This window comes from Hippopotamus amphibius, chromosome 1 (assembly GCF_030028045.1).
Source record: "Hippopotamus amphibius kiboko isolate mHipAmp2 chromosome 1, mHipAmp2.hap2, whole genome shotgun sequence".
In the NCBI taxonomy this organism is placed as follows: domain Eukaryota; kingdom Metazoa; phylum Chordata; class Mammalia; order Artiodactyla; family Hippopotamidae; genus Hippopotamus; species Hippopotamus amphibius.
The window spans coordinates 222968589-222995046 of record NC_080186.1 but is presented as its reverse complement, the minus strand read 5'-3'; the positions used below and the strand labels follow the sequence as shown (position 1 = coordinate 222995046).

The window sequence follows — 26458 nt, the reverse complement described above, 5'->3', positions numbered from 1 at the left end:
AAGGGAACTTGCCCCTTTGGATAGAATCACATTGCGAGGCCTGGCTTTGCCGTTCCCCGCGATGCAATTATTGTCAGTTCCCAGCCGTGACCTTGTGCGCCTGCCTAGCCTGTCTCCCGGCCACTTTTCCCATTGTCAATCCTTTGCACACTCAAGCCAAGTCCCCTTGAGATTGAGTAGCTTGATTTAACTGATGCCTTTTTAAAGTCCTGAGGTGTAGGTCAGTTCCAGATGAATGCTTTTATGTCTCCATTCTTTTTTTCACTTAGATGTATTTAGCCAAAGAAAATAAAATGCGTAAGAAGCTATAACCTACTCTCAAATCTGAGTCTCAGTATTTTATATAGTGGCCAACGCTTAAAATACAAACACAGGGAATCCATGAGTGCTGGAGCTTGCTGCCGGCAGCCACAAAATTTATTTCGCGTCTCACGCTGAGTGTGTGATTTTCTTTGGTGTTGTTTTAACAAAGTTCCCTTCTTCCCCTAATGATAGTATATAAAATATTATTTGTGTTAGTATAACTTGTTGTATGCTTTGGCCTTGGTTATGGCTGATAATTCTTAGAAGTAAGAAGTTGAACTGATTATTTTTACAATTTTTGCAATGGAATTTGTATAATCTTAGCTATTGTTAATTTTTTTAAGATAAAGTTTTTGTTTCTCCCTGAAGAGACCACCAAAATATGTTTAGGCTTTTTAGATTTTCTTTATATTCCTTAATTTATAAAGCAATAATTATTATAGTAAGAGGAAATTCAAATATCTAGTCCAAATTATCAGTCAAGAAGTTAGGTGGGGTTTTTTGCTTTATCTTTAAGATGTTCTGTTTAGTTTTGATTAAGAATAAACTATAAAGCAGACATATAGTCATATTTCTTGGCCTTCATTGTATCTTCCCAAATCTGTTTTTGTTACAAAACAAAAAGTGAACAGAAACCTTAAATACAGTTTAAATATTGTGTATGTCTCCTCGTATATGTCCTGCCATCCTTATAGGTTACTAGGACCTATAGTTCACGTTACCAGTTGGTTGTCTTTAAACACATTCTGTTTTACAGTCATTCACAAGTGGTCATCTTCTCAATGTTTTTTCTTTTAAATATTAGCTGTTTTGCTTTTGCCTGTATGTGGTTTCTCTACATTTTGGAAAGTTGCCTTTGACTTGATTATTCACCTAACATTTCAAATAAACAATGCACAACTTCTTACATGTTAAGAAATAACTAATTTAGGCTAATCATGCTGTATATGTAAGGTATATTTCATGAATGTGTTAAATTCCCATGATAACAAAATCAGGACTTCACTGTAATAGCCACTTCATTCATTTGAGAAGTTACATCTGGAAAATGAAGATTCCTCATCAGCTGCCCACTCTGCCTGTACCATATACTTAATGTGTCATAAACTTTTAATGTCTCCTTCACTCATGGTTCACATTAAGAGTGCTAACATTTGATTTTTAACACAGAGAATAAATCAAAGTTTTGCCATTAAAATTTAGCTAATAGAGCCGTTTTGTAGATATAGACATTTAATAGTGTCCATTTATGTAGCGATAATGTCTGCTTATCAATCTTTTAAAAGAATTTTCTAAGTCGCTTAATTTTTGAATATTTGCAGTTATCTAATTAGCATGCTTTGCTGATTTTCTTTCCCATTTAATGGAGCAACTCTGTCTCATCATTCTTTTCGTTGCTTCCTCACAGGCTCACGATCGTTCAGAAAGTGGAGAATTGGCATTTATTAAACAACTAGTTCGAAAGATCCTAATTGTTATTGCCCGCCCTGCTCGGTTATTAGAGTGCCTGGTGAGTTGTTGACTATTAAGAGAGAGTCGCATCACGTTCTGGTCAAACCTAAAAATTGATCATGAAATAATGTGCTTGACTTATCTCGGGATAATTTCCGTATTATGGCTCATTTAGGACACTTGCTGTGCCTCACTTTTTTGGAGATGCCAAGATGCAGAGAGAGGGAAATCAGAAATAGACATATGGTGACCTGGGGTTATAATTGTTACTTTTAAAATGTGGCATGTTCGAAATATGTGCTAGTCAGAACGCATTTGGAGAATACAGTAGGGCCTTATCCAGACCTGAAGAAATGAGACTTTCCAAGATTAGTTTGTCTTATCAATTATACTTTCTTTAGTCAGTGATCATTTTCCTGTTTTAAAATCTTTATTTTGTGTGATTTTGATTGAAATTTCAGTCAACACTGTGAACAAAGATGAAGCTTCAAACATAAGAATAGTTTTATGGGGCTTAATGCAGTATCAAACCTCACTTTTAAGTTCATGAGCCATTAAAGTATTTATAACACTTTGTACAATACAACTTTTCAGAATTTTACATGCACAGACACATATACATACTTGATGATATTGCTTTGGTTTTGCTCTTATTGTAATGAAGATTCATAGTTTTTTATAACAGTGAAATGTTTACAGCCTTATAAACATATACCAATGCATAGGGAGATGTGGTAGAAGGTGAGTCTGGAGGAGAAAGGTAGGCATGTAGTGGAGGAAGTCTTTCCAGTAATGGCTGGGACCCCTGGAACCACAGAGTGAAAAGCACCATTCAGCATTTGAGTGTCTCTGGAAGGATAAAGGGGGAGGAAAGTACTCAGGATGCCTCTGGGGAGGAGAACTGTGTGACTGGCAGATACAGGCAGAAGGAAGACTGATTTTTTATCCTGCTCTTGCTGTTGTACCTTTTGAATCATGCACCACAGGCTTATACTTCTTGCAGTTGTTCAGTTTGGGGAAAATACCATATAGCATTGAAACTTGCTTCTCTGGACAGCAGCAGATGTGCTAAGAGAGATCTTGCCTTAAAAGAAGAAATGACTTTTTGCAGTAATCACTCTTTATCAGAAGAGAAACAGAAAAAGTACATGTAGCCTATCAAAGAGAGAAACAAGTGAGCTCAGAAGTAGATGTGAAGATGTTGCTACGTTCCAAGCTGTTTAAAGCTCAGATGAAACTGAAGTTTGAGACTCTTAGGGAATGTTTCTCCCAACCAGTCGTCTTAGGCCTGTAGTTCCAGGCTTGCCTTGTCTCTGGTTGTAGGTTTAGGTAAAGGGTACTGAGCGTGGCCATTGGTTCAGCTTTGCTTCATTTGTAGCATGCTTTTTCATACGGCCTTTAGAAACACTTGAGTAATTCTCAGGTGAAATGCTGAGATTCCGAAGTTGCCTCTTTGGGGCACTAACAAAAATGGGAAAAAATCCTGGGGGGTGGGGGGAAATCTAGGAAATATAACTGAAAATAGTAACTGTGCTTTAAATCTGTAATTGTTTACAACACATAAATCCACAGCATGCATCTGGAGTGATGTGATCCTAAGGTTTTTATTACGTATGGAAGCAGCAGACAGCCAAATAAAGTGAAATACTGAGGAAAACATGTCCCCAAATTCTTAACAGAACTCAGAAGTATCTGAAAGTACTAATTTCATGTTTTTCTTTCTTAATGTTCACATTATGTGACTATTAACAATTTAATTTTAGAGCTCAGTGATAAGAGTGGTAATTTTGAGATTTTTCTTTCTAATATTTTTGGACACCTCTGTACTAAGGGAGTTTCCTACAAAACCTTTGAGAAAAATGCATTCTAACATTACTCCTTTTGTGGCTCTTTGTCCAGAGAAATAAACTGAATCTTCTGGATGAGATTCACAGATTTTTAAAACTTTACTAAAAAAGGCACAATTAAAAATTCAGACCTGTTCATTTTCAATAAGATAGATATCTTAAGTGGAGCACAGTACCTTCAAAGTGGCATGGTAAGGAAATTGGAAGTGTAGAGTATCTAACATATCTTTGGGTTACCAAGTATATAAATGTATCATCTTAGAATATGATTCGGCTTTGAATTTGAACTGAAAATTATGTGCTTTTTAAATGAAGTAATCCATTTGCTTTCTTTCTGTAACTTAAAGAAGTAACTTAAAGCAATGTATATCCATCAATTTTACTGTGAACAGGGTTTATATAATAAAACATTAGACAATTTTGGCTCAAAGAAGTATCCATTGTGCTTGTCTTCTGGTAGGAATTTGATCCTGAAGAATTTTACTACCTATTGGAAGCAGCAGAAGGCCATGCAAAAGAAGGACAGGGTATTAAAACGGACATTCCCAGGTACATCATTAGCCAGCTGGGCCTCAATAAGGACCCTCTGGAAGGTGAGTACCGTAGGTCTGGTTGGGCTGACCTTTTACTTGCTTACCCACCATGGCCTCATGGAAGAGCTTGGCGGCAAGTCTTCACTTTTCCCCTCATGTTTTGGCTCTGTCTATTAAAAAGGCCAAATTTCAGGGCCAATTGTGATTTGAAGGAAAGAGCCCCAAGTTGAATTTTGTGTTTACCTAGAGTAGGGAAGAGACCTTGAAATACTAGAGGCCTATCAGTCTGACAAGTCCAGACTATCAGGGGGATTTAAATTTCCATCTTCTCTAGGTATTTTTTCTCTTGCAAATCTCCATTGGATTCTTCTCAAGGGTGCACATTTTGAAAATGTTGGTAAAGAAATTAATTACGTTTAATTTGAAAGTGACATTTAAATGTAAAGTAATCTGGGAGTAAGGTAACTGATAAGTGATGATTAACTTTAAATCAGGTGCAGCGTTCGTAAGTCTATTTTTACTTCCGTGTCTCAAAAAAGTATGAAAAATCGTAATATACTGAAGAGCCAGTAGGGGGAAAAACGCTTTCTAGAGATATTATACAAGGATTTCTGGTTGATGCAAATGAAAAAAAAGAAAAAAATAGATCTAATGCTATTAAATGCAGAGAAGAGGAAGCACCCCGTTAGTGATTTTTTTTTTTCAAATCTGATGTTGGCAAACCACTCCTTCCACCACCTTTTCCTGTTCATTACTGTTTGTGATTGTTATTTAAAACACTTAGGTTATATACTGCCTGAAAAAAGACTCAAAAACAATCATAGACTTATTTATTCCACATTGTCTTCCTGGTTCATTACATCGAATTTGCAAAGTGTTTATCTTGCTAAATTGTTTGTGATGATACTGACTGTTGGCACAGATATTTTCCCGTCAACAGCCAGGGAACCTGCTGCTCTCTGCCTGCTCTCCTATTTCCCCCACTTTATTTGCTCTTACGGCCATCGAATCTTTGCTTCCAGTGAGATGATGCATGCATTACTGGGAGATAATGCCAGATAAATTTATACTGTACTGAAAGCAATACCACAACAGATTCATCACTTATCAGAGACTGGTGGCTGCTTTTCTGAAAAGTTCCCTGGGGAGAGATTTTTTTCCCCACTAGGATTTTAAATTACCATCTTTACCTTTTTGAATCATGAGTCTTCAGAAATGGTTTAAATCAATGAAATAAAAAGGGCAGATGTTTAATGGTATTTAGATGAGTTTTAAAAATCTCTTCAGGCATTACAAAATGATGCCTTAGCTTCCTGCTTCAGAAGCTGACTCTTGGTTCCATTCCATTACTACCCACTGCTTACAAATAATATGTATTTCCCAGATAATAGTTATTTAGCAGAAACTCTATTTAAAACAGAACCATCTTTTAATTTGTTTTTTTTATGAAAATAATTGGAGTGGGGGAGGCTGTCAAAGTATATTATAGTGACTCTTCACGCCGATAGAGTTAAGGGTGTGTCAGCCCTTGAACTGTAGACTGAGTGAGCTCTTCACAGTTTTCTTACCTGGCAGTAAATATCACTGTAGGCTGAACCTTTGGGAGGTGAATAATCTAAGGCCTATCTATATACCTCTATAGTCTTTAAAAAAATTAATAGTGATTTTTGATGTTTTGTGTTTAGTCATACAAATTTATCACTAGAAGTTGTGTTTTAACTTTTGACACTTAATTTTCTTGATTCAGATCAGAGGATAATTTTTAATCTGTTTGTGAAAATCACTTAAAATATGATTATTGCAAACTCTCATCTGCATTTGTTTCCCTTCTTGTCATGATGGACACTAGCAGACCTAAAGCCTGACCTTTGAAGGTTAGGAATGAGGGTCTGGAATGGGACCGCCAGAGTGTCAGTGCACTTGTGTGATGTGGCATTGGACACACTGCGATGAGCTTCTTTGTGCCTCAGTGTTTTCCATAAAAACTGGATAATGGTGTCTATTCATGGGGCTGTTTTAGGATTGTATGAGTTTACCTCTGCACCCAAGATGCAAGAAAGCGTAATAAATGTTAGCTGCTATTGCTGTTTTGTGTAAACAATATTAAAATCGTTTCCTTTCTGACAAATTGCAAATTCTCACGTACCAGGAGGGCTTGCCCTCAGTGTGTGTGAAGGAATGGAGCAAGGGATTCTCACCGCAACTTGAGACTCATCTCTGAGCTGTAGGCAGTGCCTCTTTGATGCCCGTCAGAGCCTGGGACACTTGCCTCTCTTGAGTATTTGATTACAAGCATAGGCACTGACCCCCCTAAACCTTTTCCAAGCTGTGGCGGTTGTGTCAGCCAGTGGATCCTGCTAGCATGAGCAGAGGCCCAGCTCTAAGTGGCTGTGTTTGTGTGTTCATAAGAAATGGGGTTCTGGGGGAAAGGGCATGTAATGAACAATTTCAAAATATCAGTTGTTGGTTCTTGCCATTTGGGATTTAAGATTTTCCCATGTGTACACTGGAATACAGAATATTTTTTTTCTTTTTTTCATATTGGAGAAACTGTTTTTCTTTTGTTTTAGCATAGTGCTCTTGCCTAATCACAATTGTCCTATTTCTCTTAAACTTTGCTTTTTTTTTTTCTTTAATTTAGAAATGGCTCAGCTGGGAAACTATGATAGTGGGACAGCAGAAACACCAGAAACAGATGAATCAGTGAGTGTAAGTATCTTTTTTGATGAAATATAATGTTGGCTTTTCTGTTTATTAGCATCTGGAGATGTTGGCTGTGTTAATTACTTTACTTGTTCAACACGTATTTATTGTATGCAAGGCACTAGGCATACAATTTTAGCCCCTCTCTTCAAAAAGAAACAAAATAATAAAAAGAAATCATGCACAAAAAATCAAAATGAGAAACCTGAATAAGATCTATGAAGAAAAAGGGCCCTGTGCCCCTGGAACAAAACATAAAGAGATTTACCTTTATCTTGCCGGTCCAGAAAGATCTTCTAAGGAGAGGACGCTTGAGATGTGAGAAGTTACTAGGATGAGAAAGGGCAAAGGGAACATTCCAAGCCAAGGGAACATCATGTGGCACAAGGGAGAGAGTGCATCTGAGGGCTTAAGAGTGAGGGAGACCTTGCAGCCTGGAGAGCTGGGGGAAAAACTGGACACAGACCTCCTTGCTGTTCATCTTTGTCAAACTGTTTCTTTGAAAGAACAATGGGAAGCTTTTGAGCTGTGGAGGAAAGGTATGTGTGTAGGGGGTGGGGAGGAGTAGATAGGGAGGTGACCTGCACAGAGGTACAACTTGAAAAAAATCACACTGATTGCCCTGTGGGAAGCAGATGGGGTGAGGGGAGCAGGCAGGGGTGGCCCGGGGAAGCCATTTGAAAGGCTGCAGCCGAGGCACAGGTGAGAGGTCCTGGATTCCGGTGCCATTCTTGCTACATGTGAACAGCGGAAGAGGAGCCAGGATGGACCACCCCCAGTTGGTGGTGGTGGTTAGGAAAGAGGGGCAGCTGTGTAGCCTGGGGGCTGAAAAACCCAGGCTCTGGAGTCAGATTGTCAGATTCCAAACCTGGCTTCACTTCTTACTAGCTGTGGGAGTCTCTCTGTGCCCCAGTTTCCTCACCTGTAAAACAGATATAAAAGATTAAATGAGGTAGTCTGTGTAAAATGGTTCGGACAGCATCACATATGCTAAATAAACGGTAGCTGTTTCTGTTAGTTTCATCATAAGTGTCATAATTTTGAATGAGCTGAAGCTGAGGTTCCTTTGAGACATCCAGGGAGAGCCGTCACGCTGGCAATTGTATATGAGCTGTGGGATCTTCTGGCCCTCGGAGGGAGAGTTTTTGGTGGATGACCTAGGTGAGTTAGGCGTCATCCCTGGGCACAGGTGAGGTTCCTCAGGTGGGGAAGAGTTAGTGAGACAGGAGGGCTGGTTCAGGGCCTCACAGCCAGAGTTGTGGAGAGCAGTCAGGGTGGGGTGGCTGAACAGGTAAGTGGTCCCAGTCTTGGATTATGTTTTCTGAGATGGGGTGTTGGCAGGGGATGAGTAGGCCCAGGTCCTGTGGCCAGAGGCCATGGAGAAATAGAGAAAGGAGCTGGTTGAGTTGAGGAGGTCAGGCGGCCCAGAGGCCAGGTTGTTGGATGAGTTATGTGTGTAGATACAGAAGTATCTCCCTGGGAGGGTGAGAGAAGGCAGACGCTGAGCAAGGCAGGAAGCTCAGTCTAAGTCTTCCGAAGGCGGTGGGGCAGCCTGGCGGGGGCATGCCTGCACTGAGCGGGGGTGGAGGCCACGTGCGTCAGAGTCATGGGGTTGCTTCCAAAGTTATGGGAAGGGGATTCTCATCTTTGCAGAGGGAGTGAAATGACTGGTAACCCCCTCTCAATGCTGAGATACATGGGGTGTGAGAGAATTTTGTAAACAAACAAAAAACAAAACCAACTCTGCTTATACGTGTCCTTGGAGCTAAATGTTTTCAAGAGCTATTTTTTTGAAAATTGATATCTAGACCATTGTAAGTAAGACTTACAGCGAATGGAAGTAAAGAACGGTAGACAGGCTCTGCCTGGCTGTCCCTTTCACTGTAAACAGGAAAGGTTGCTACGGGAATGAAATAGACATGCTGTGCTCAGGGGCAGAGAAGCCTGGTCCACCAGCCCATATAGAGCCACTCCAGCCCATTCTGTTCTGATTGACTGAAACTAGAATTAAGGTTTGGCATTTTGGACTTCAGTCTTAAAACTTTGAAAGACTAGGATGAGGCTGACCTGACTAGTTTACAGAGGTACATTGAAATCAGGAATTTTCAAAAACTTGAGGCCTCTGTCTCCTGGAAATGAGGTTCACTTCAGTGAAACTGAGCTACTGTCATGAGGAGTAGTTTATCAGAACTGCTTTGGAAAATTGATCTTTAAAGCCGTCCCCCAGGTTCCTTTGGCTAGAATACTGCACTTTAACATATTAAACAACAGAGGATAGAATTCAAATATTAGTTATTTTCCTGCTAAGATCATTTTCTTAAATTCTGAGCTGTTTTTTTAACGTCCGTATTTTGTCTCCAAGAGCTCTAATGCTTCCCTGAAACTTCGAAGGAAACCTCGGGAAAGTGATTTTGAGACGATCAAATTGATTAGCAATGGAGCCTATGGGTGAGTTATTCAAGAAAACTCTCGATTGTATTTTAACACACCTGAGAAATATATTCTCCCCATTTATCTTATGCCAAATAGATGTTGTTGGGGACTTTAGTTTTCAGATCACTGCCCCTTCATTGATGGGTATAAGGTGAAGCCCAAATCATTTTTCATTGCATACCCAATCAGAAAACATTTCAGGTGACCTGGGAGTTATTTTAGAGTGTTGGAGAGGAAGACGTTAGAAAGTAAAAATTTCTAAAGTAAGAGAAAATTTTTGTACATACCTGTTTCTATGTAGATAGACATCGGGATATGTGTACACACACAGACACACACACACACACACACATACGTATATCTGAATATATGTAAATTCATTTATAGCATTTCTACTTGAGAATTAACCAGTACTTCCTGTCTGACCAGCAGTCAACCTTGGGAGAGAAGTACCTAAATAAGAAGGCTGATTGGAAATTTAAAGTAATACGCTTCTTTTAGTCTTTATGTTACAACACGATTTTTTTTTCAGTTGAGCTCTCTGCTATTGTCTGATCACATTAGTGGCCCCTTCCTTGATTCGTTTTTATAGACACAGTTTCCTTCTCATGGCATAAGGTCAATGCTGACAAGATCCCTCTGAGTTACTAATAGTTCGGAAGGGTAATTAATACACAAACTATGTCCTGATCCATTTTAGACAGCCCAGAACTCTAGTTTAATTAAGTATTAATCCCAATTCCATCTGTAGGTGGAGAGCAATAAACAATCCCGTAGACATTTATTACCATTTATCACACACACGAGCAGATGAGATAGAAACGATTTTTGTTATGCCACCAGGGATGATTTTCCTTACGGTGTTTTTTTCACCTCTAATATTTTCCACACCATTAACTTAGTGAAGAACTTAAATATTTGTGAGTCCTTTCTATGCTTCACTGATTTGTTTTGAGGATTATGTCAAATGGCGTATTTCCTGATGTGGCTTATAAATGCTTTCTGATGTTTTATTTTTGCAATATTTTATTTCTTTCAAGGACCTCACTGAAACTCTTCTACCTAAGAAGATTGTTTTAGCATGCGGTTGTTTGTGGGTTTTGTTTATATATTATTGGCTTTTAATCCCTTTTAGTTCTGGAGATCACCTGTGGGTTTCTTCTTTGATTAGGGAGAAGACTGAACTTAGACTTAAGCTCGATTTTATTGTTGGTGGAATTCTGGCATAGGATTGTCTGTGAAGCACCACTTTTATAAAATTTGGGCATATATCTTAGCCGTATTTGGAGTTCTAATTGGTTGAGTAAACTCATTTGTAGTGCAATTAAACCGCTGTATAGTAGATGAGGTATATCACACTTTGGGGAATGGTTGGGAATATACAAGAAGTTAAACAAGCTGTGAATCAGTAAACACCCAGGATGCAGGCCAAGTCATTAATGGGCTTACAAGCTGCCTGCGGGAGCCTCCGCCAATGAGCCAAACTTTTTTTTTTCTCTTTTTCTCTTCTCTGAGTTAATCTCTCATTACATTTCTGACAGATTTCCTCTATGATTTAGTTATTTTTAACCTAAAATTTGAATGGAGCTACACCCACCGGCCCCCCTGATCGGGATGCTGGTCGTGGGCAGCTGTGAACTGGCTGAACAGATGGATCACCTGTGGGTCCATGAATTGGAGCCATTCGAGGCTTTCTTGGACATCCCTGTAACCGAGTTCACCACTCACATCAGTGACTTACAGTGACACCCATTCTGTGACTCTTCAAAATCGATTATGCTGGAAACTAACCCTTTCTTTAGAAAGAGCTATAACACATCATGGTTCTCTTAACATCCTACTTAGTGATAATTCATGGTATAAAGCCAATTTGCCAATTTAATAAGCACCCAGTTTCCTTCTCTGTTTAACAGGTTTCAGATCCCTTATTGGACGTTGAACCTCCCTTCGTGCCAACTTAGCACTTTGTAGAAAGTGAACACCCACTGTGTGTTAGGCACTGCACGAGTCTCTTTATATACGTTCTTTTCTCAGAAGACCTGGTGAGGTGTTGATGTTACTTCCACTTAGATGTGGGGGAAGAGGCTCCCAGGCCTGGACACTCATACTCTGACTGCAAGCAGAGCTCTTGTCTCCCGCTAAATATCATTTATAACTTGTAGCCATCTTAACTGGGGTATAGAAATCCTTCTTCCATTGAGCACTTCCACCTAGATTTTTAAATAACAGTTTCAGGAGATCAAATAGATGATGTGTGATGACTTAGAGGGGTGGGATAGGGAGGGTGGGAAAGAGCTGTGGGAGGGAGGGGATATGGGGATATATGTATAAACACAGTGGATTCATTTTGTTGTACAGCAGAAACTGGCACAACAGTGTAAAGCAATTATATTCCAATAGAGAGCTTAAAAAATAAAAAGAAATAAAGAAAGAGGCTTCATATTTAAAAAAAATATGAATAAACTCCGTAGATTAGATTAAAAAATAACAATTTCGAATGTTTTTGAAGTGAAAGAACAAAACTGACCTAAAATTTTCTAAAGTAAGAAAGCTAAGTTTGAGAGGCACAATGCTTCTTTCCCACTTCACACTGCTTTCTAGCCTTGCTGCCCTTTCTCCTTTTTTTAACCCTCAAAGGACAGGGTCATTTACCCGAGAGATCAGGTGTGCAAGTTGACGGATGCCCCATCTTGATAGCCTTTCCTCTCAGCTTCTCCCTGTCGCTTGCACGCTCCTTCCCACATGCGGATCTGCTCAAGGGATTCATGTATGGGGCGCTCAGAGTCATGCATAATTTTATATGCATGAGACGTTCACACTCCCGATAGGACTGATTCATTCTGCTCCAGATCCAGCCCGATTCCGTTTCTCCCTTCCCCCACCTCAGTTCTGCATGAGTGGAGGGATGCTTGGCTCAGCAAGTTGCCCCCACTCCCTGTGCGTCACCTCCCACCCGTGGCCTTCCTATTTCACAGGGAGGTCAGTGTAGAAAAAGAGACACAGAAGTCTTTTCAAAGCAAGCAACCCTTGAGGCCAGAAAGCAGAGACATGGGGGCCGAATCAGTTCAGGCTCATTTACTAACCTTGGGCGGTTTGCAGCTCTGCTTAGCAGTGTTAGATGTCTGTCTGTCCCGCACTGTTTGTCTCTCTTTGTTTCTCTTTTTCACCCTCTCCCTCCCTCTCTCTCCTCCCCCCGCCCCCTCTGCTGACTTGAGTAGATTTAGAACAGCAGCTTACAAGAAGGGAGGAAAGGAGTGTGTGAGAGACAACACACATTACTAAATAAATTTCCCCATTAGAAATATTTCCAAAGCAGTAGAGAAATGTAAAAACAGCACAGAAACAAGACAAAAATCCAGCTACAGGGAATTCTAATTAAGTCTAGTTGACTTGTCCTGAGGAAATGATATCGCAAGCTACCTATAGGATTAATTTCAACCAGTTTAGGTAAATTTCCCTACAGATTACCCGATTATTTTAAGTACAATAGCAAGGGAAAGCAGAAAGTCAAATCAAATTTTATGAACTGAAAATCTGACAATAAAGATTGAAGACCTTTTTTACGTAGGACCTATTGCAGGTGCTGGTCAAATTGGGCCTGAGGCATCTTCCTCTTGTTTTTTCATAAAATCGTGTACAACCCTATTATTTTTCCTTCACTTTCTATTGTTCTGAAACATATTGAGAAGCAGTTATTTATGTAAGAAATGATGGCGCTTGGTTGAAAATCAAAATGGCAACCTACTGATAGTCTAAAAGTGAAGTTCACAATATCGTATGTCTGGAGGTCCTCAGCCCTAAACTTAATAATAAATATTGAAAGAAGAGCTAGAAAGTGAGCTGTACTCCAGTTGACTCTCAAGAGTAGGCAAGTGCTTATATTAAGATTCTGACTTTTTCCTTTTAACATTTTCAATTCTAAAGTTCATTTTAAAAAACAAATTCTGTATATCAAGAATCCCCCTTCATGACAATATCTGCCAATGCATATCTCATCTCTAAGGGGAGGCCAGGTTCTTTTCTGTGCTCCCTTTGAATCTGTCTGTCCTGCTATCAGCTTCTGATTAGGAGAAGCTCAAGTGTTTTTGGATCTTGATTTTCTCCAATCAGTGACTGGAAAAAGAAAAAAATTGTCGAAGTCTTTCATCTGATTTAGAAAGAATGGGTAGTTGGTAAATGGAAAAGTTGGTCAAAGTAGGAAATCACCAAAAAGTGATGTGTCCTTTTAACATTTTAATTTAACTTAAATATATGTAAATTGACTAGCCTTTTGATGTAAGACCTTTGTAAGACAGCCAGTATAAACCATATTTATACAGTCATTCCTTGCATTCCGAGGGATATTGGTTCCAGGACCCCCCTCAGATACCCAAATCCACAGATACTCATGTCACGTCTATAAAATGGCATCCTCTCATATATTTTAAATCACCTCTAGATTACTTATAATGCCTAATACAATGTAACTGCTGTGTAAATATCAATAGTTGCCAGGGTGGCAAATTCAAGTTTTGCTTTATGCAGTTTTCTGGAATTTTTTTTTTTTTTAATATTTTCAATCCTCAGTTGATTGAATCCAAGGGTGCAGAAGCCTTGGATATGTATGGCTGACTGTACTATGTAGTTTCCGACTTTTAGCTTCTTTACAGGTGAAGCAAGAACTGGAAACAGTCTGCCTAGATTTTTATTATTTTCTCAATGTTTGGACTCTTCTCACTCATATTAAATCAATAGGAATTTTATTTAGTAACCCACATTTAATGAGTACTTCCCCAAACATTCCACTGAGTTATAAACAGCAATGCTTTCTCTTTTCACACTTGTGTTTCATCAGTTTAAATATTTGTTTAAGTTAGTCAGTCATGCTATCAAGTCTAGCCAGAAGAACAGGTGTGGAAATTAACCCAGCCAGTGGGAGCCCAAGTGTTTGGGCACCCTAAAGAGGACGACTAGCCCACGTGGAAAGCAGTAGGCGTCCAACTCCCTCGTCAGTTTATTGTACAGTTGGAATAAGTACCAGGTTATTCCTTGAGCTGGTTATGTGGAATGTGGCTAAGACAGCTTTTTAGTATACATGGAAGGAAGAACTAGAAGAGCAGAGAAATGAAGAGAGAGAAAAAAGAGTAAAGATTTAAGGGGAAAAAAAAGCTGTTTAAAGAGACCCCACAAGTGTGTGATTTTGTGAGTGAAGGGAAGAGGTGGATGCAATGAGACAAAGGTGAACACACTTGAAAAAAAGATGAATTGCTAGTCGAACACTTAAGAGGAAAATGTGAATGTTGGTTAAACTGAGATTGAATATACTTAAGTTTATGTAAGTGGATCACCCTGACATAATGGTGCAGCAGGAATATAGGGTATCCTCGTCCCCTGTGTGCTCATTTTTCAGGGACAATGAAAATCACTAGTGGAAAGTGTACCTCAGATAACCCCCTTGTTTAGGAAGCAGACTACTGGGTGTACTTTACTATGATTGATAGCTTTTCAAGTAAATTATTACTTAGTTGATCATTGCATTTGTTTCAGGACAGCCTCATATAACCTATTACACACTTCTAATGATGATGGCCCTTTAGGTAAATTATTAATAATTTGAACATTGACTAACTTGGGAGTTCAAACCTGTTCTCCCTCAATAATGAAATAAGTGAGGAGTGACTTAGGAGAAAAGGATCCCGTCCAAGACATTTTCCTTGTTACTCATCATTTCCAGGTGGAGTTTGAAGGATCCTTCTCCTAATTACTTCTTTTCTCTACATCATTTGAAGCTTCAGGGAGTCCATTGTCTTAACCCAGACAGACATGGTTCTATAGAGTATTTGGGTGAAACTTTCAGCAAAAATTCCGTACAGTCTGCTCATTTTACAATAAATTGCTGGACACCTCAGCTGTGGGTCATATGGACCAGAAATGCAGTGTACTCCAGACCCTCTTTTAGGTTGGAAAATGCATTTCCTGTTGAAACAGACATAGTTGTAACTCAAGCCAAGGTATAGTGAAGAAATATGCTACTGTTTCTAGCAGGGAGGGCAGTCTCATGTGACCTATTACACACTTCTTACTTATCTAGAAAGTTCATGGGAAGTAAATTACTCTCAAGTTGAAAGTCAGCTACTTTAAGAAGCTATAGTGTATGATCTCTTTTTGCAGATCCCATGAGTATCATGTAGAAAATCATTGCTTTACTCAGTTGTGAAAAAATGCCTGATAGATATCTAATGCTAGACAGGATCTAGCTCAGAATATGTATGTACTTTTGTTCATTATTTTCCTGTTCTAACTTATACATCAGATTTTGTCCTATTTATGGAAAAATGGAAAACGACATCTAGCTATCAGAAAACAGCTCACTCTGGAGACTGTCCATTTCCTTTTCTTCAGCAGTGAAATGAATCTGATGCCATATGTGTGACCCGTAACCTTTATTGAAAGGATTTTAAAAAATCAATCTAGCCAAAGGACTTTGGCCTGAAATGGAATGTTTGTAGTTGCCAGCAAAGCTTATGTAGGCTGAGTCCCGGCTGTCATGTGAACTTCAAACAAAAGTGGATGATCACGTGGTTTACTGTACCCAGAAACAGCCCCCGTTCCTTTGAACCCTGACTCTTGTGCTCCTTTTCAGGGCAGTCTATTTTGTTCGGCATAAGGAATCCCGGCAGAGGTTTGCCATGAAGAAGATTAATAAACAGAACCTCATCCTCCGAAACCAGATCCAGCAGGCCTTTGTGGAACGGGATATCCTGACGTTTGCAGAAAACCCCTTTGTTGTCAGCATGTACTGCTCCTTTGAGACCAGGCGCCACTTATGCATGGTCATGGAATATGTGGAAGGTGAGTCAGTCTCTGACACAGAGAACATGACACCTGTACCCAGAAACCACTGGCTCGTTTGTGTGGTGGGCGCTTCCTGTGCTTGTGCCATACAATGGTTGTATCCACGTAGGAACCAAGGCCAGGCAATGAGATGGCTGTCTTCCCAGTCATTATCTTCTGATAATTGCTTGCAAAGTGCCAGCTCTGCTATAGCAAAGGGAAAATTAGTGCTGTTTGGAAAAAGGTTGTTTTCCTTTTCTAATAGCTTTTCATCCTAAGTACCTCCTCTCAATCGGTCATTAAAGTTAGAATATAGGTGATGGGATTTTTCCTACTTACTTTTATCACATATCATAAAAACATTCATTACAATGAATCTTCTTAAAGAATGTATTAAAAATATATCCTTTTTGCTCTGTGGTATGAAATTAAAAGAGAGGAGAAAGAAAATTTAACTTCTAGAAAAATAGTACAAATCAACTTATTCACAAAAGAGAAACAGACTCACAGACATAGAAAACAAACATGGCTATCAAAGGGGAAAGGGTAGGGGGATAAATAGGACTATATATAAAATATATCTTTTATAAAATAGATATAAAATAAACTATATATAGATGTACATATATAGATATAGATAAACAACAAGGATTTACTTTGAATGTGAAACTATATTCAGTATCTTATAATAACCCATAATGAGAAAGAATCTGAACCTATACACCTGTAACTAACACAATAGTATAAATCAACTATAGTTTAACAACAAAAAGAAAACCAACTTTTTTTCTTTTGAAAGTTTGTGGTCAACCTTTTAAATATTCCAAGTAATCTTATTTCCATCAGTTTTACCTGAAATTTTTGAGTGTTTCAGCGGCCATGGCTTATTGACATAAATAAAGCTAATAAAATGAATAGATAAGCAAGGGCCCAAACAATTTTCAAAGCATCTAATTTAAGCCCTTATGATTGTTTGAACAGAACCCCAAAACTGTATAACTTGAAGAAACATTAAATTTTGCTTTCATTTTGCAGATGAATGAACTGAAACCCAGGAAGGGGGTTTCACTAAATATTTAGCGGTAAATACAAGACAAAAACATAACTTGCCTGATTTCCACCCATTGTTCTTTTCACACCAATATGTTATTAACTTTTGTCGTGGTTATTTTAACAGCGATAATTATTTATCACATGTTTAATATGTGTTGACAGCATCCTAAATTCTTTATATAGATTACCTCATTTAATCCTCACAATAAAAGAGATGACACTATTCATATCCTGATATTACAGATGAAAGAACCACGATCAGTTTGCCTAAGACGTTCCCTACCTGTAAGAGTCAGAGCTGGAATTTGAACTCAGGCAGTCTGATTCCAGAATCTGTGTTTTAAAATGATTTATTTTAAATTGTCACACTGTTCCTAAAACACATGAGTTCTTCAATTTTTAGTGTCACTTCAGGCCGAATCTGCTCTCTCATGAGCAGTGCTTCTTAAATAAAAGTCTCTATTTTCTCCACACCACATCTTAAGTAGAAACATGATTACCTAACATAGTGTCCATTTATGAACATGATCGACTATGTCTGTGGATAGAGGCCATTCTTCTTTGAAATTCTGCAGTCTAAACTGGTGGTCTTTAATCCCAGCTGAGACTATACCTAAGTCTTTTTCTTGTGTTTTCTAGGGGGCGACTGTGCTACCTTAATGAAGAACATGGGTCCTCTCCCTGTTGATATGGCCAGGATGTACTTTGCTGAGACAGTCCTGGCCTTGGAATATCTACATAATTACGGAATTGTTCATAGGGACTTGAAGCCAGACAAGTATGTATGCTGATGAAATATGTCTTTTTTCACACGATATGGAAATGTTTACGTCTATAAAAATGTTTTAATGCTGCTTTGCACATTTTAAAATTCTCCCATAATGTTCCCAAATGAGTTATTTTAAGCAGTGTATATAATTTTTGTATAATCTTTTTAAAGGCTATGGTGTTTATAATAATAGCTTATAATAAAAAAAAAAAGAGCATGAAGCCAGGGTTAGTTAATTTTTTTTAAGTTTTTTTATCGTGTAAACAATAGATACGTAGAATGCTGTGAGTTGTTTTCTGGATAGTTTCTGCATTTAGTATCATCCTTAGATAATTCTTTTCTCCTCCAAAATGATATCCTTTATATTCTATTCGATTTCAGTCACAATTTAATTTTTTATTTAATTTTTAATCTATGTGGAGTTCATTTTGGTGTCTGATTTGAGATACAGGTAGACTATTTCTCCCCAAATGACTAGGTATTCATCTTGACACCATTTATTAAATGTTTCATGCTTTCTCCACTAACTGGAGACACCTCTAGAAGTATTTTTTATTAATATGTGGAGATTTTAAGTGTGCTGAAATTTTATAAAATTAACTCATGCTCATTACAGAAAATTTGGGAAGTACAAAAAGAAAAAAAATTTCATTCGCAACATTACCAAAGACAACTATTAGAATTTTGGCATGTATCCTTCCACTAGCTTTTTTTTTTTTAACTCCTTTACTCCTTTAATTTTTTAAATAATTAAAATTTTCTTTGTCACTTAAAGTGAAAACATTTTAAACTGTAATTTCATAAAGCTTTCAAATGTGAATTCTTTGCGTGTGTAAGAGATGTAGGTCTTGTGCTTAGTGCGTGGAAACTTAAGTGTGAGCCAGAAGTTGAAATCTGAAACAATGCTACATTTTTCTTCCAAGTTCTTTATCTCCTGTCTCATTTGAATCACAGATTGGCTGCTTATCTTAGTTGCTGATGTGTGACATAGGATTATCGGTAGCCCTTTCTCAGCTATTTTCTTATTCTGAAAGTGGAAAGGTTTCAGAGTTCCATACTTGAATTTTTCTGAGAGCTTCACGCTGTAAATGATGCTGTATGTGGCTGCTCCAAGGAGAATGAGCTGGGCCCTGACTCTGGCCCCTCCTTGTGGATTACACTCAACCGCCAGATACACATATTTAGCATCTCTGTGTGACTTCATTTCTTCACAGGCTGGGTTTTACAAGATTGATACCTATATACTACATAGTCTTATAAATTGACGGTGGAAGGGAGAAAAAGTAAAAACAAAAAATGAGCTTCAAAATGAGTGTTGTAGGGCTTCCTAGGTGGCGCAGTGGTTAAGAATCTGCCTGCCAATGCAGCAGACACGGGTTCGATCTCTGCTCCAGGAAGATCCCACGTGCGTCGGAGCAACGAAGCCTGTGCGTCACAAGTATTGAGCCTGCGCTCTGGAGCCCATGAGCCACAACTATTGAGCCCATGTGCTGCAACTACTGAAGCCCACGCACCTAGAGCCCAAGCTCTGCAACCCGAGAAGCCACGGCAATGAGCCCATGCACCACAACGAAGAGTAGCCCCCCCTCACCACAGCTAAAGAAAGCCCACGCACAGCAAAAAAGACCCAACACAGCCTATTAAATTAATTAATTAATTTAAAAAATGAATGTTGTAATATATGTCCTTCTGCTTCACAGTTTGTTGGTCACCTCCATGGGGCACATCAAGCTGACAGATTTTGGGTTATCCAAGGTGGGACTGATGAGCATGACCACCAATCTTTACGAGGGTCATATTGAGAAGGATGCTCGAGAGTTCCTGGACAAACAGGTAAACGTGCATGCTGTTCAGTTCTAGAGGGAAACGTAAAGTACAGCGTTGCCAGTGGAATTCAGAATCAGCTCGCCTAGGCCATCTTGACGTTAGCGCTGGGGCTTTAGATGTCTGTATAAGCCTTATGTTTAATAAAGTGCAAATTGCTTCCATTTTTCTCCCTGGGCCTCTTTGAACTGTCAGTCCCTCCACATTCCTCCCCCAACATTATGGTCTATTAGTAAGACGAACGATCTAATTGCACACAAGTGAGACTGTGAGAGAGACAAATGGAAAACTGTTTTTGTAAGGAATTCGGGAGTCTCAGTAGAGTCCTCGTGAAACTCATGATGCGTCGTACAATCACGGGCGCTAAACTCCAAGCCACGGGCCATTTCCCTTTAAGCACGCCTCATTACCACGTGCCCACAATCTGTTCATTGTACAGTTACTTAAGGTGAACACATCTCAGCCGTCAGGCTTTTATGAAGTAACCAGGATGTGAATATATTTCGGTCATATACATACGAGAACTCTCTCTGATAGTGACAAATGAAAAACAATGCAGTATTATTTTAAATTCACGGATTGCAAATGTTTCTGTAAAGTAAGTAAAACTACTCAAATCTGAAATTAGACGTTACACACAGTTTCACATTAGAGCAGCATTTTAAACTTTGCTTTTTTTGGTGCTTAGGTAATTCATGGCTTTCGGTATGATAGACACTGACTTAGAATCGCTGTTCTGAAGTTCTTTGTCTTTGTGAGCCCATGTGGTTGAGCAGGTGCACTCTAGGCAAAATAATTGATATTTAGCTATCTTGCTCATTTTAATTCATGTATGATATTCCAATTATTCTAATACTGCAATCATCTTTTAGGTCTGTGGCACACCTGAATACATTGCACCAGAAGTGATTCTCAGGCAAGGCTATGGGAAGCCGGTGGACTGGTGGGCCATGGGGATTATCCTCTATGAATTTCTGGTTGGATGCGTGCCCTTCTTCGGGGACACTCCAGAAGAGCTATTTGGACAAGTCATCAGTGGTAAGTACTGTCAGGAGTTATCCCTAAGCCACTGTGGGGAAGCAGCTATTTCATGTAATGCTGGGGAGTATCACTGTTTTTACTACTAAAATGTTAACCTTTATCAAATGGTTCAGCCAACAGATTAAAAGAACTCACTCATCATAGCACATAACTGACTTTCCCAATCTCGGGAGAGCAACTTGTGTTGGAAATTGATCTGAGGAAGTTTTGTTAGCATGGAATTTGGAAATGTACTAGCAATGTAACCAATTTTTATGGTGTGCTTTCTCTGCAAAAGAAATTGGTGTGGGATTTGCAAATGATTTCACTGCTGTCCAGACTTCCTTTCCGTAATAGGAAAGTTGCACCAGGGAAGAAAAGGTTAATGTGGGTAACATTTACATAAATGGGAAAAATGGCTACTGGCACAGTGAAGAAATTAACAAAAATGTAATAAACCCTAAAACAAATGTCTACCAAATAATAAATAATGAGAATGGGGAGGAAGCAAATTTAATCCACAGATTGTTAATGATTTCATTGGTAGTTGTTATGGTGTAATGTTATTTCTTAACAGCTGTTCATCTTTCATTTAAATTCAATAACCTTTAGATCTTCACCTACACGCTGACCCTCACTATTGTTATGTGGCTTGTGGCAAAACTAAATGATAATTAAATAGGCTCTATTACTACCCTACCTGCTGTTTTTGTAAATTTCCCTGGAGCAGAGATCAAAAAGGCCTCTTTTCCTCAAAGTTTGTCAGTCATCACTCACATCTTCTGGTCCATTCTGGACTGTGCTTAGAGGGTCCAACAGTGGAAACGGGGACGATTCCTTTTGGTATGAGGAGCCTCTTAATCACAGCATTATTTTCCATCATTGACTTTGCAAGCCAGGCATATTTGTAAACTTTAACAAAGTAGATTTGTGAGTTGCCTGCAGTGCATAACCCTTTTATACAATATCTGAGCTCTTTATGGATTTATAACTAGGCTGTTTTCTGATATACCAAGGCCTGAATGGCAAGAGGAATCAACTGTTTAATTAACACAAGCAGCAAATGCTGGCTTTGTTCTCTTGATGCCTTACGGCACAGATGCATATTCATGTTTTATTTTCTAAATCAGATTTAAATTGCAGCAGAGGAAGCTAGAGGCAGGCACACACAGAAATAACTCATGTTTTTATTGCATTTCCATGCACACAAGCATGCACACCTATCTGAAGGCAAGTTCCTTCAGAATGTAGAACATTCTAATATTTATGACAGATTTTAAATACTTCCATTACTATGATTCCTTTGGGTTTTTCTTCTCCTTCTTCTTCTTCAGTCTTAGCATTTTGACCTTTCCTGTGTCTCTAGAAATAGCTATTTTTACAAAATTATTTTCTGCTTCTTGGAGCTGAGGAACTCTGGGGCTGTGGCCGGATTCTCGGTTGAGGGTGATAGTAGGAGAGAATATCTGACTCCCCCGTGATTCCTGGATGGGCGACCACCTAAAACGCAGGAGTTTAGAGTTTCCATTGTATTGAGTCCTCTGAATAACTAAGAACCAATTTGTAGCGACCCAGTTCTACCAAAGAAAAATAAATCAAAAAGGCAAATGAGGGTTACCGCTCATTGAAATATTCTCTCCCTGCCTTGTTGAAAGCTGTGCTGTTCATATCTTTTGCAACAGTGCTGCTCAGGCTTGACTGGGCCTAGGAATCAACTGAAGGTCTCGTTAAAAATGCAGATTCTGAGTCAGCAGGTCTGGGGTAGAGCCTGAAATTCTGCATTTCTAACAAAATCCCAGGTACTGTCCATGCTATTGGGACCTGGACCGCCATTTGCGCAATAAAGTCATAAACTACTTTTCTTCCTTCTAGATGAGATCAACTGGCCTGAAAAGGATGAGGCGCCACCACCAGATGCCCAGGATCTGATTACCTTGCTTCTCAGGCAGAATCCCCTGGAGAGACTGGGAACAGGTTAGAGCACATATGTTTTAATGTTGCTAATATGCGGGAAATAATGTCAGTGTGGAGCACTCAGAGGTGTCTTTGTTTTTTGTATAGGAAACCTCTGCTGATTGATGTACAGTATGACTATAATACGTTATAACAATAGTATTCTGGATATTTTTTTCTGATCCAGAGCAGTATGTACGCTAGGAGGGTTGGTAGCTGGTGTTTGTCTTTGTTTTTTGTTGTTCCTTTTTGCCAAGCAGAAATTATTCTTAATTTGTTTCAGTAAATAAAATTCCTCTGGAAGAAAACCTCAAGGGCACATGTAACTCCTCTGTCCTGAAAAGCATAAATCTTAACAATTTGAAACAGAGGATTAGGGATGTGGAGGGGGTTGGTTGGTTTGTTTGTTTGGGGTTGTAAAATATATATAGTTATGTATATTCCTAAAAGGATTTGACCCAACAGTTACTATCTGCAGGCTTTGAAATAGGTTATCAGTACTTGAACTAATTATTGGAAATGAGTGCCTGGGGTTGAACCATGCTATTCCATCATGGCCCAAGGAAGAGGATTAGAAAACATTGACTTTCCAGATTAAGGAGATAGTAGATTTATCTCTTGCTGGTTATTTTTCCTGACTGTTCTGCTACCAGTTTTTTGTTTCTGCCAGCTCTTTTTCCTTTTCTTCCTTATATTCTGAATAGACAGACTTAGAGATCCCAACGCAGAGTCCTAGTGAACCCCAGGATGTGAATTTATCTAGATGAGACTAACTATTAAACATGTATAACATACACACATGTACACACACACAACACACACCGCACACACACACTATCAATAAAAATTTTTGTCAGTGAAAATTGTTGAGTTGATGGGTTGTCTGCTCTGAGCTGTTTCATTCAACCTCGTTTTACTAGAAAGATCAGAAAATACTGCCGAGATAATTCTCTCACCCAGTTTTTCCAAGACCAACGTCATCTGCAACAGCTCCAGATATGTATCTTACATTGTTCTCCACCTTTGCTCACTGCTTCCGCAGTTGGAGAGCTCTGTTCTTGCTTAAGTATGGAATGCTGTGCTACCTAGAGGTTATGATGGTGCATGAAAACCCCTGGGGCCATTCTCTATTTTGTAAGTAAAGTTTAATTGAAACAGAGCGATGCCATTCACTCACACATTGTCTGTGGCTGCCTTTGTGCTCCTCTGGCACAGTCGAGCAGTCATGACCAAGTGCATGGCCCCCAAGGCCTAAAGCATTTACCATCTGGCTCTTGACAGAAGGCTCTTGAAGACCCTGCATTAGAGAATCCAAGAATTTTTTGTTTGTTTGTTTGCTTTGCTTTGGTTTTTTTTTTTTTGGCCATGCCGGGCAGCTTGTGGGATCTCAGTTCCCCAATGAGGGATCAAACCCGGGTCCACGACAGTGAAAGGCTATGTCCTAACCACTGGACCGCTAGGAAATTCCAAAGAAGCTTTAAAACCAGGACTCGGTTGGGAAGACCGGTTTGAGTGGAGTTTCATACTGGAATCGCACGTGCTTTTTGGCTTTCCGAGTGGGCCCTTGAGGAGGAAAGGCAATGTAAGGGGAGTGAAAGGCGTAACCTCCGGAGTCAGGTTACCTGAGTGTAAATGGCAGCTGTGTGAGCGTGGGCGGGTTGTTTGCCTTTCTGTGCCTCACTTCCTCATCTATAAAATGGAGCTGGTAGCAGCACCACATCCCAGGACTATCGTGAGGATAAAAGATCACCAACTCTGGCTCGTAGGACCAGAGGTGGCACTGCTGCCAGCAATGCCATTTTCACTTTTCTGCGTGTGTCATCTCATGCCTCCCTCTTTGGACATATAAGACGTAGAGATGGTCGTGGTGCGCCCCCCATCCCCCCGCTTTGAGTTGATCGAACTCTTTGAACAGAATCCTTTGTATTTCCGGTCACCCTATTTGGTTTGCCTTTTGTCTAAAGTGACTAGCAAACTAGTTGTTTCCCACCGTCTGTGACCTGCAGTTAGATTAGCTTTATAGTTCAGGAGATAAGAATAGCTGTCCAAGGATGGGTGTTAGGACTCTGTGCGGGGCAGAGTTTTGAGGGTGATTTTGCTCACTTGAGCCAAATATGAGACGCAGTGGCATTTTAAGATTGTCCTGCAACAATGCAAGTACCTATTCATATATCCTAATCAGCTGTCCCCAGGAAATGTTGTCCTAAGGTAGGGCTGAAAATATATCGGAATCGGCACACCCTCTAAAGAGTTCCCTTCAGTGTTCGTGTGTCACTTTAGAAAGTTTTCCTACCTAATATTCTGCCCATTTCCCTCCTCTAACAATATGTGGACTCCTGATTGGGCTTTACTTAACAAGATAGGACTAGGGTGGCCATCAGTACACCCATGTTTATGCGTTATATGCTACAAGTTATCGCTGCACATTTTCTCCTTGACCACTGCTTTTGGTTTTTTCAGGGTTTGACAGATTGAGAAACAAATCTTCTAGCATAAGCTTGAAAGAGACATTTAAAAGACCCTGCCCAAGCTCTTAGCATTGTCAAGGAGTGCTCGCCAAACAAGCAGGTCCAACGTGACAGGTCCCAGTAGGGCCCAGAGAATGAGGCTGAGAATCCCGCAGGCCTGCCATGCTGCTTCCAGTGACAGCATTTTGGATTTAATGCATATTTAGCGGGGAAAATAAAGCACCATGAAAATGTGCGAATGCACATTTGCCCGAGAGACTAGAGAGGCTGAGAAAAGGAGTGTGAAGAACATAATGGATGTTTAAGAAACTTCTATGAAAGGAGAGAAAAACTCAAGGGAGAACATTAGTGCCAAAGCATAACTTGCAATTTGGGACCTTGTCGTACTTGAACTCGACTTCTGAACTTGTAGAGTATTGAATGGCAGCCGGGCTCATGGGACTTGAGAGCTGCTCAGATGTGACTGACCCCCACCCATGAGCCAGCTGGGAGGTTGTGAGTCGTTTATTCATTGCCCGGAGTCTCAGTTTCCTAATCTATGGAAATGGGCATGGTACACACCTCATGGGGTTACTGTGAGGATTGAGTGCAGGCACATTCATGAAGGTATCTGGTACATTCACCTAGTGCATAATAGGAGCTCAAGAAATAGTCACTTTGCCTTCCCTTCCTGGTAGATTCTTACAGTGAGAGCTGACATTTGCATGGAGTTCCTGTCTCTGATGATTTGTATTTGGCTTATAAGACCATCACTGTGTTATACCGACAGTTTAGCCCAGAGTTAATTTTTCCCTGGTGTGTCCCTTTGATTCTTTTCCCCCATCTCTCCAAAAGTGCCTGAGAAACAGGACCCAGTGAGATGCAGCTGCTTCCCAGTGGGGCACAAAGGCCAAAGGACTGTGCGCTGGGTCACAGTGCAGGCTGGGGCTCCCTGGGGAGGACCCATTTGCCATTCGCCATAGAGAAGGAGCAAACGCTGTCACCGACATGGGTCCCAAAGGTTGGCAAGTCGGGGATCAAAAACCCGAACCCTCTGAATATGGTCTGGAAATGCCTTTTGAGCCTTTGGGTCTAGAGAGCTCTGCTCTCCTTTATAAAATTGTGTGACCCGGGCAGGTCAGAGCTGTCATTGGTGTGGCGTCGTGAGTGGCAGCTGAAGTCATAGTTATTGCTGTGCCGTGCCTTGTGGGCCACTAAGCAGGGCTTGACTCTTTGAACCTCAGTGTCGCTGGCACAGTGAGGGAGTTGGATAGATAAATAGTTAAGCCCTTTTAGCTTTTCCAAGAA

The 26458-nt window shown here is 39.8% G+C and overlaps 1 protein-coding gene across 14 annotated transcripts in view; it reads left to right on the top strand.

Annotated features, from left to right (window-relative positions):
• Positions 1 to 26458, top strand: part of MAST4 (microtubule associated serine/threonine kinase family member 4) — a 554707-nt gene that overhangs the window by 495223 nt on the left and 33026 nt on the right. For 13 of the 14 annotated variants that reach the window (XM_057742007.1, XM_057742123.1, XM_057742017.1 and 10 more), the window contains 9 exons: positions 1712 to 1813; positions 4063 to 4195; positions 6777 to 6844; positions 9201 to 9286; positions 15894 to 16102; positions 17777 to 17915; positions 19607 to 19739; positions 20603 to 20768; positions 22623 to 22724. In XM_057742007.1, coding sequence (XP_057597990.1) covers positions 1712 to 1813; positions 4063 to 4195; positions 6777 to 6844; positions 9201 to 9286; positions 15894 to 16102; positions 17777 to 17915; positions 19607 to 19739; positions 20603 to 20768; positions 22623 to 22724 — 1138 coding nt within the window. Of the gene's footprint in view, positions 1 to 1711; positions 1814 to 4062; positions 4196 to 6776; positions 6845 to 7300; positions 7378 to 9200; positions 9287 to 15893; positions 16103 to 17776; positions 17916 to 19606; positions 19740 to 20602; positions 20769 to 22622; positions 22725 to 26458 lie in introns of those variants that run through there. The other variant, XM_057742105.1, reaches the window with a different exon arrangement.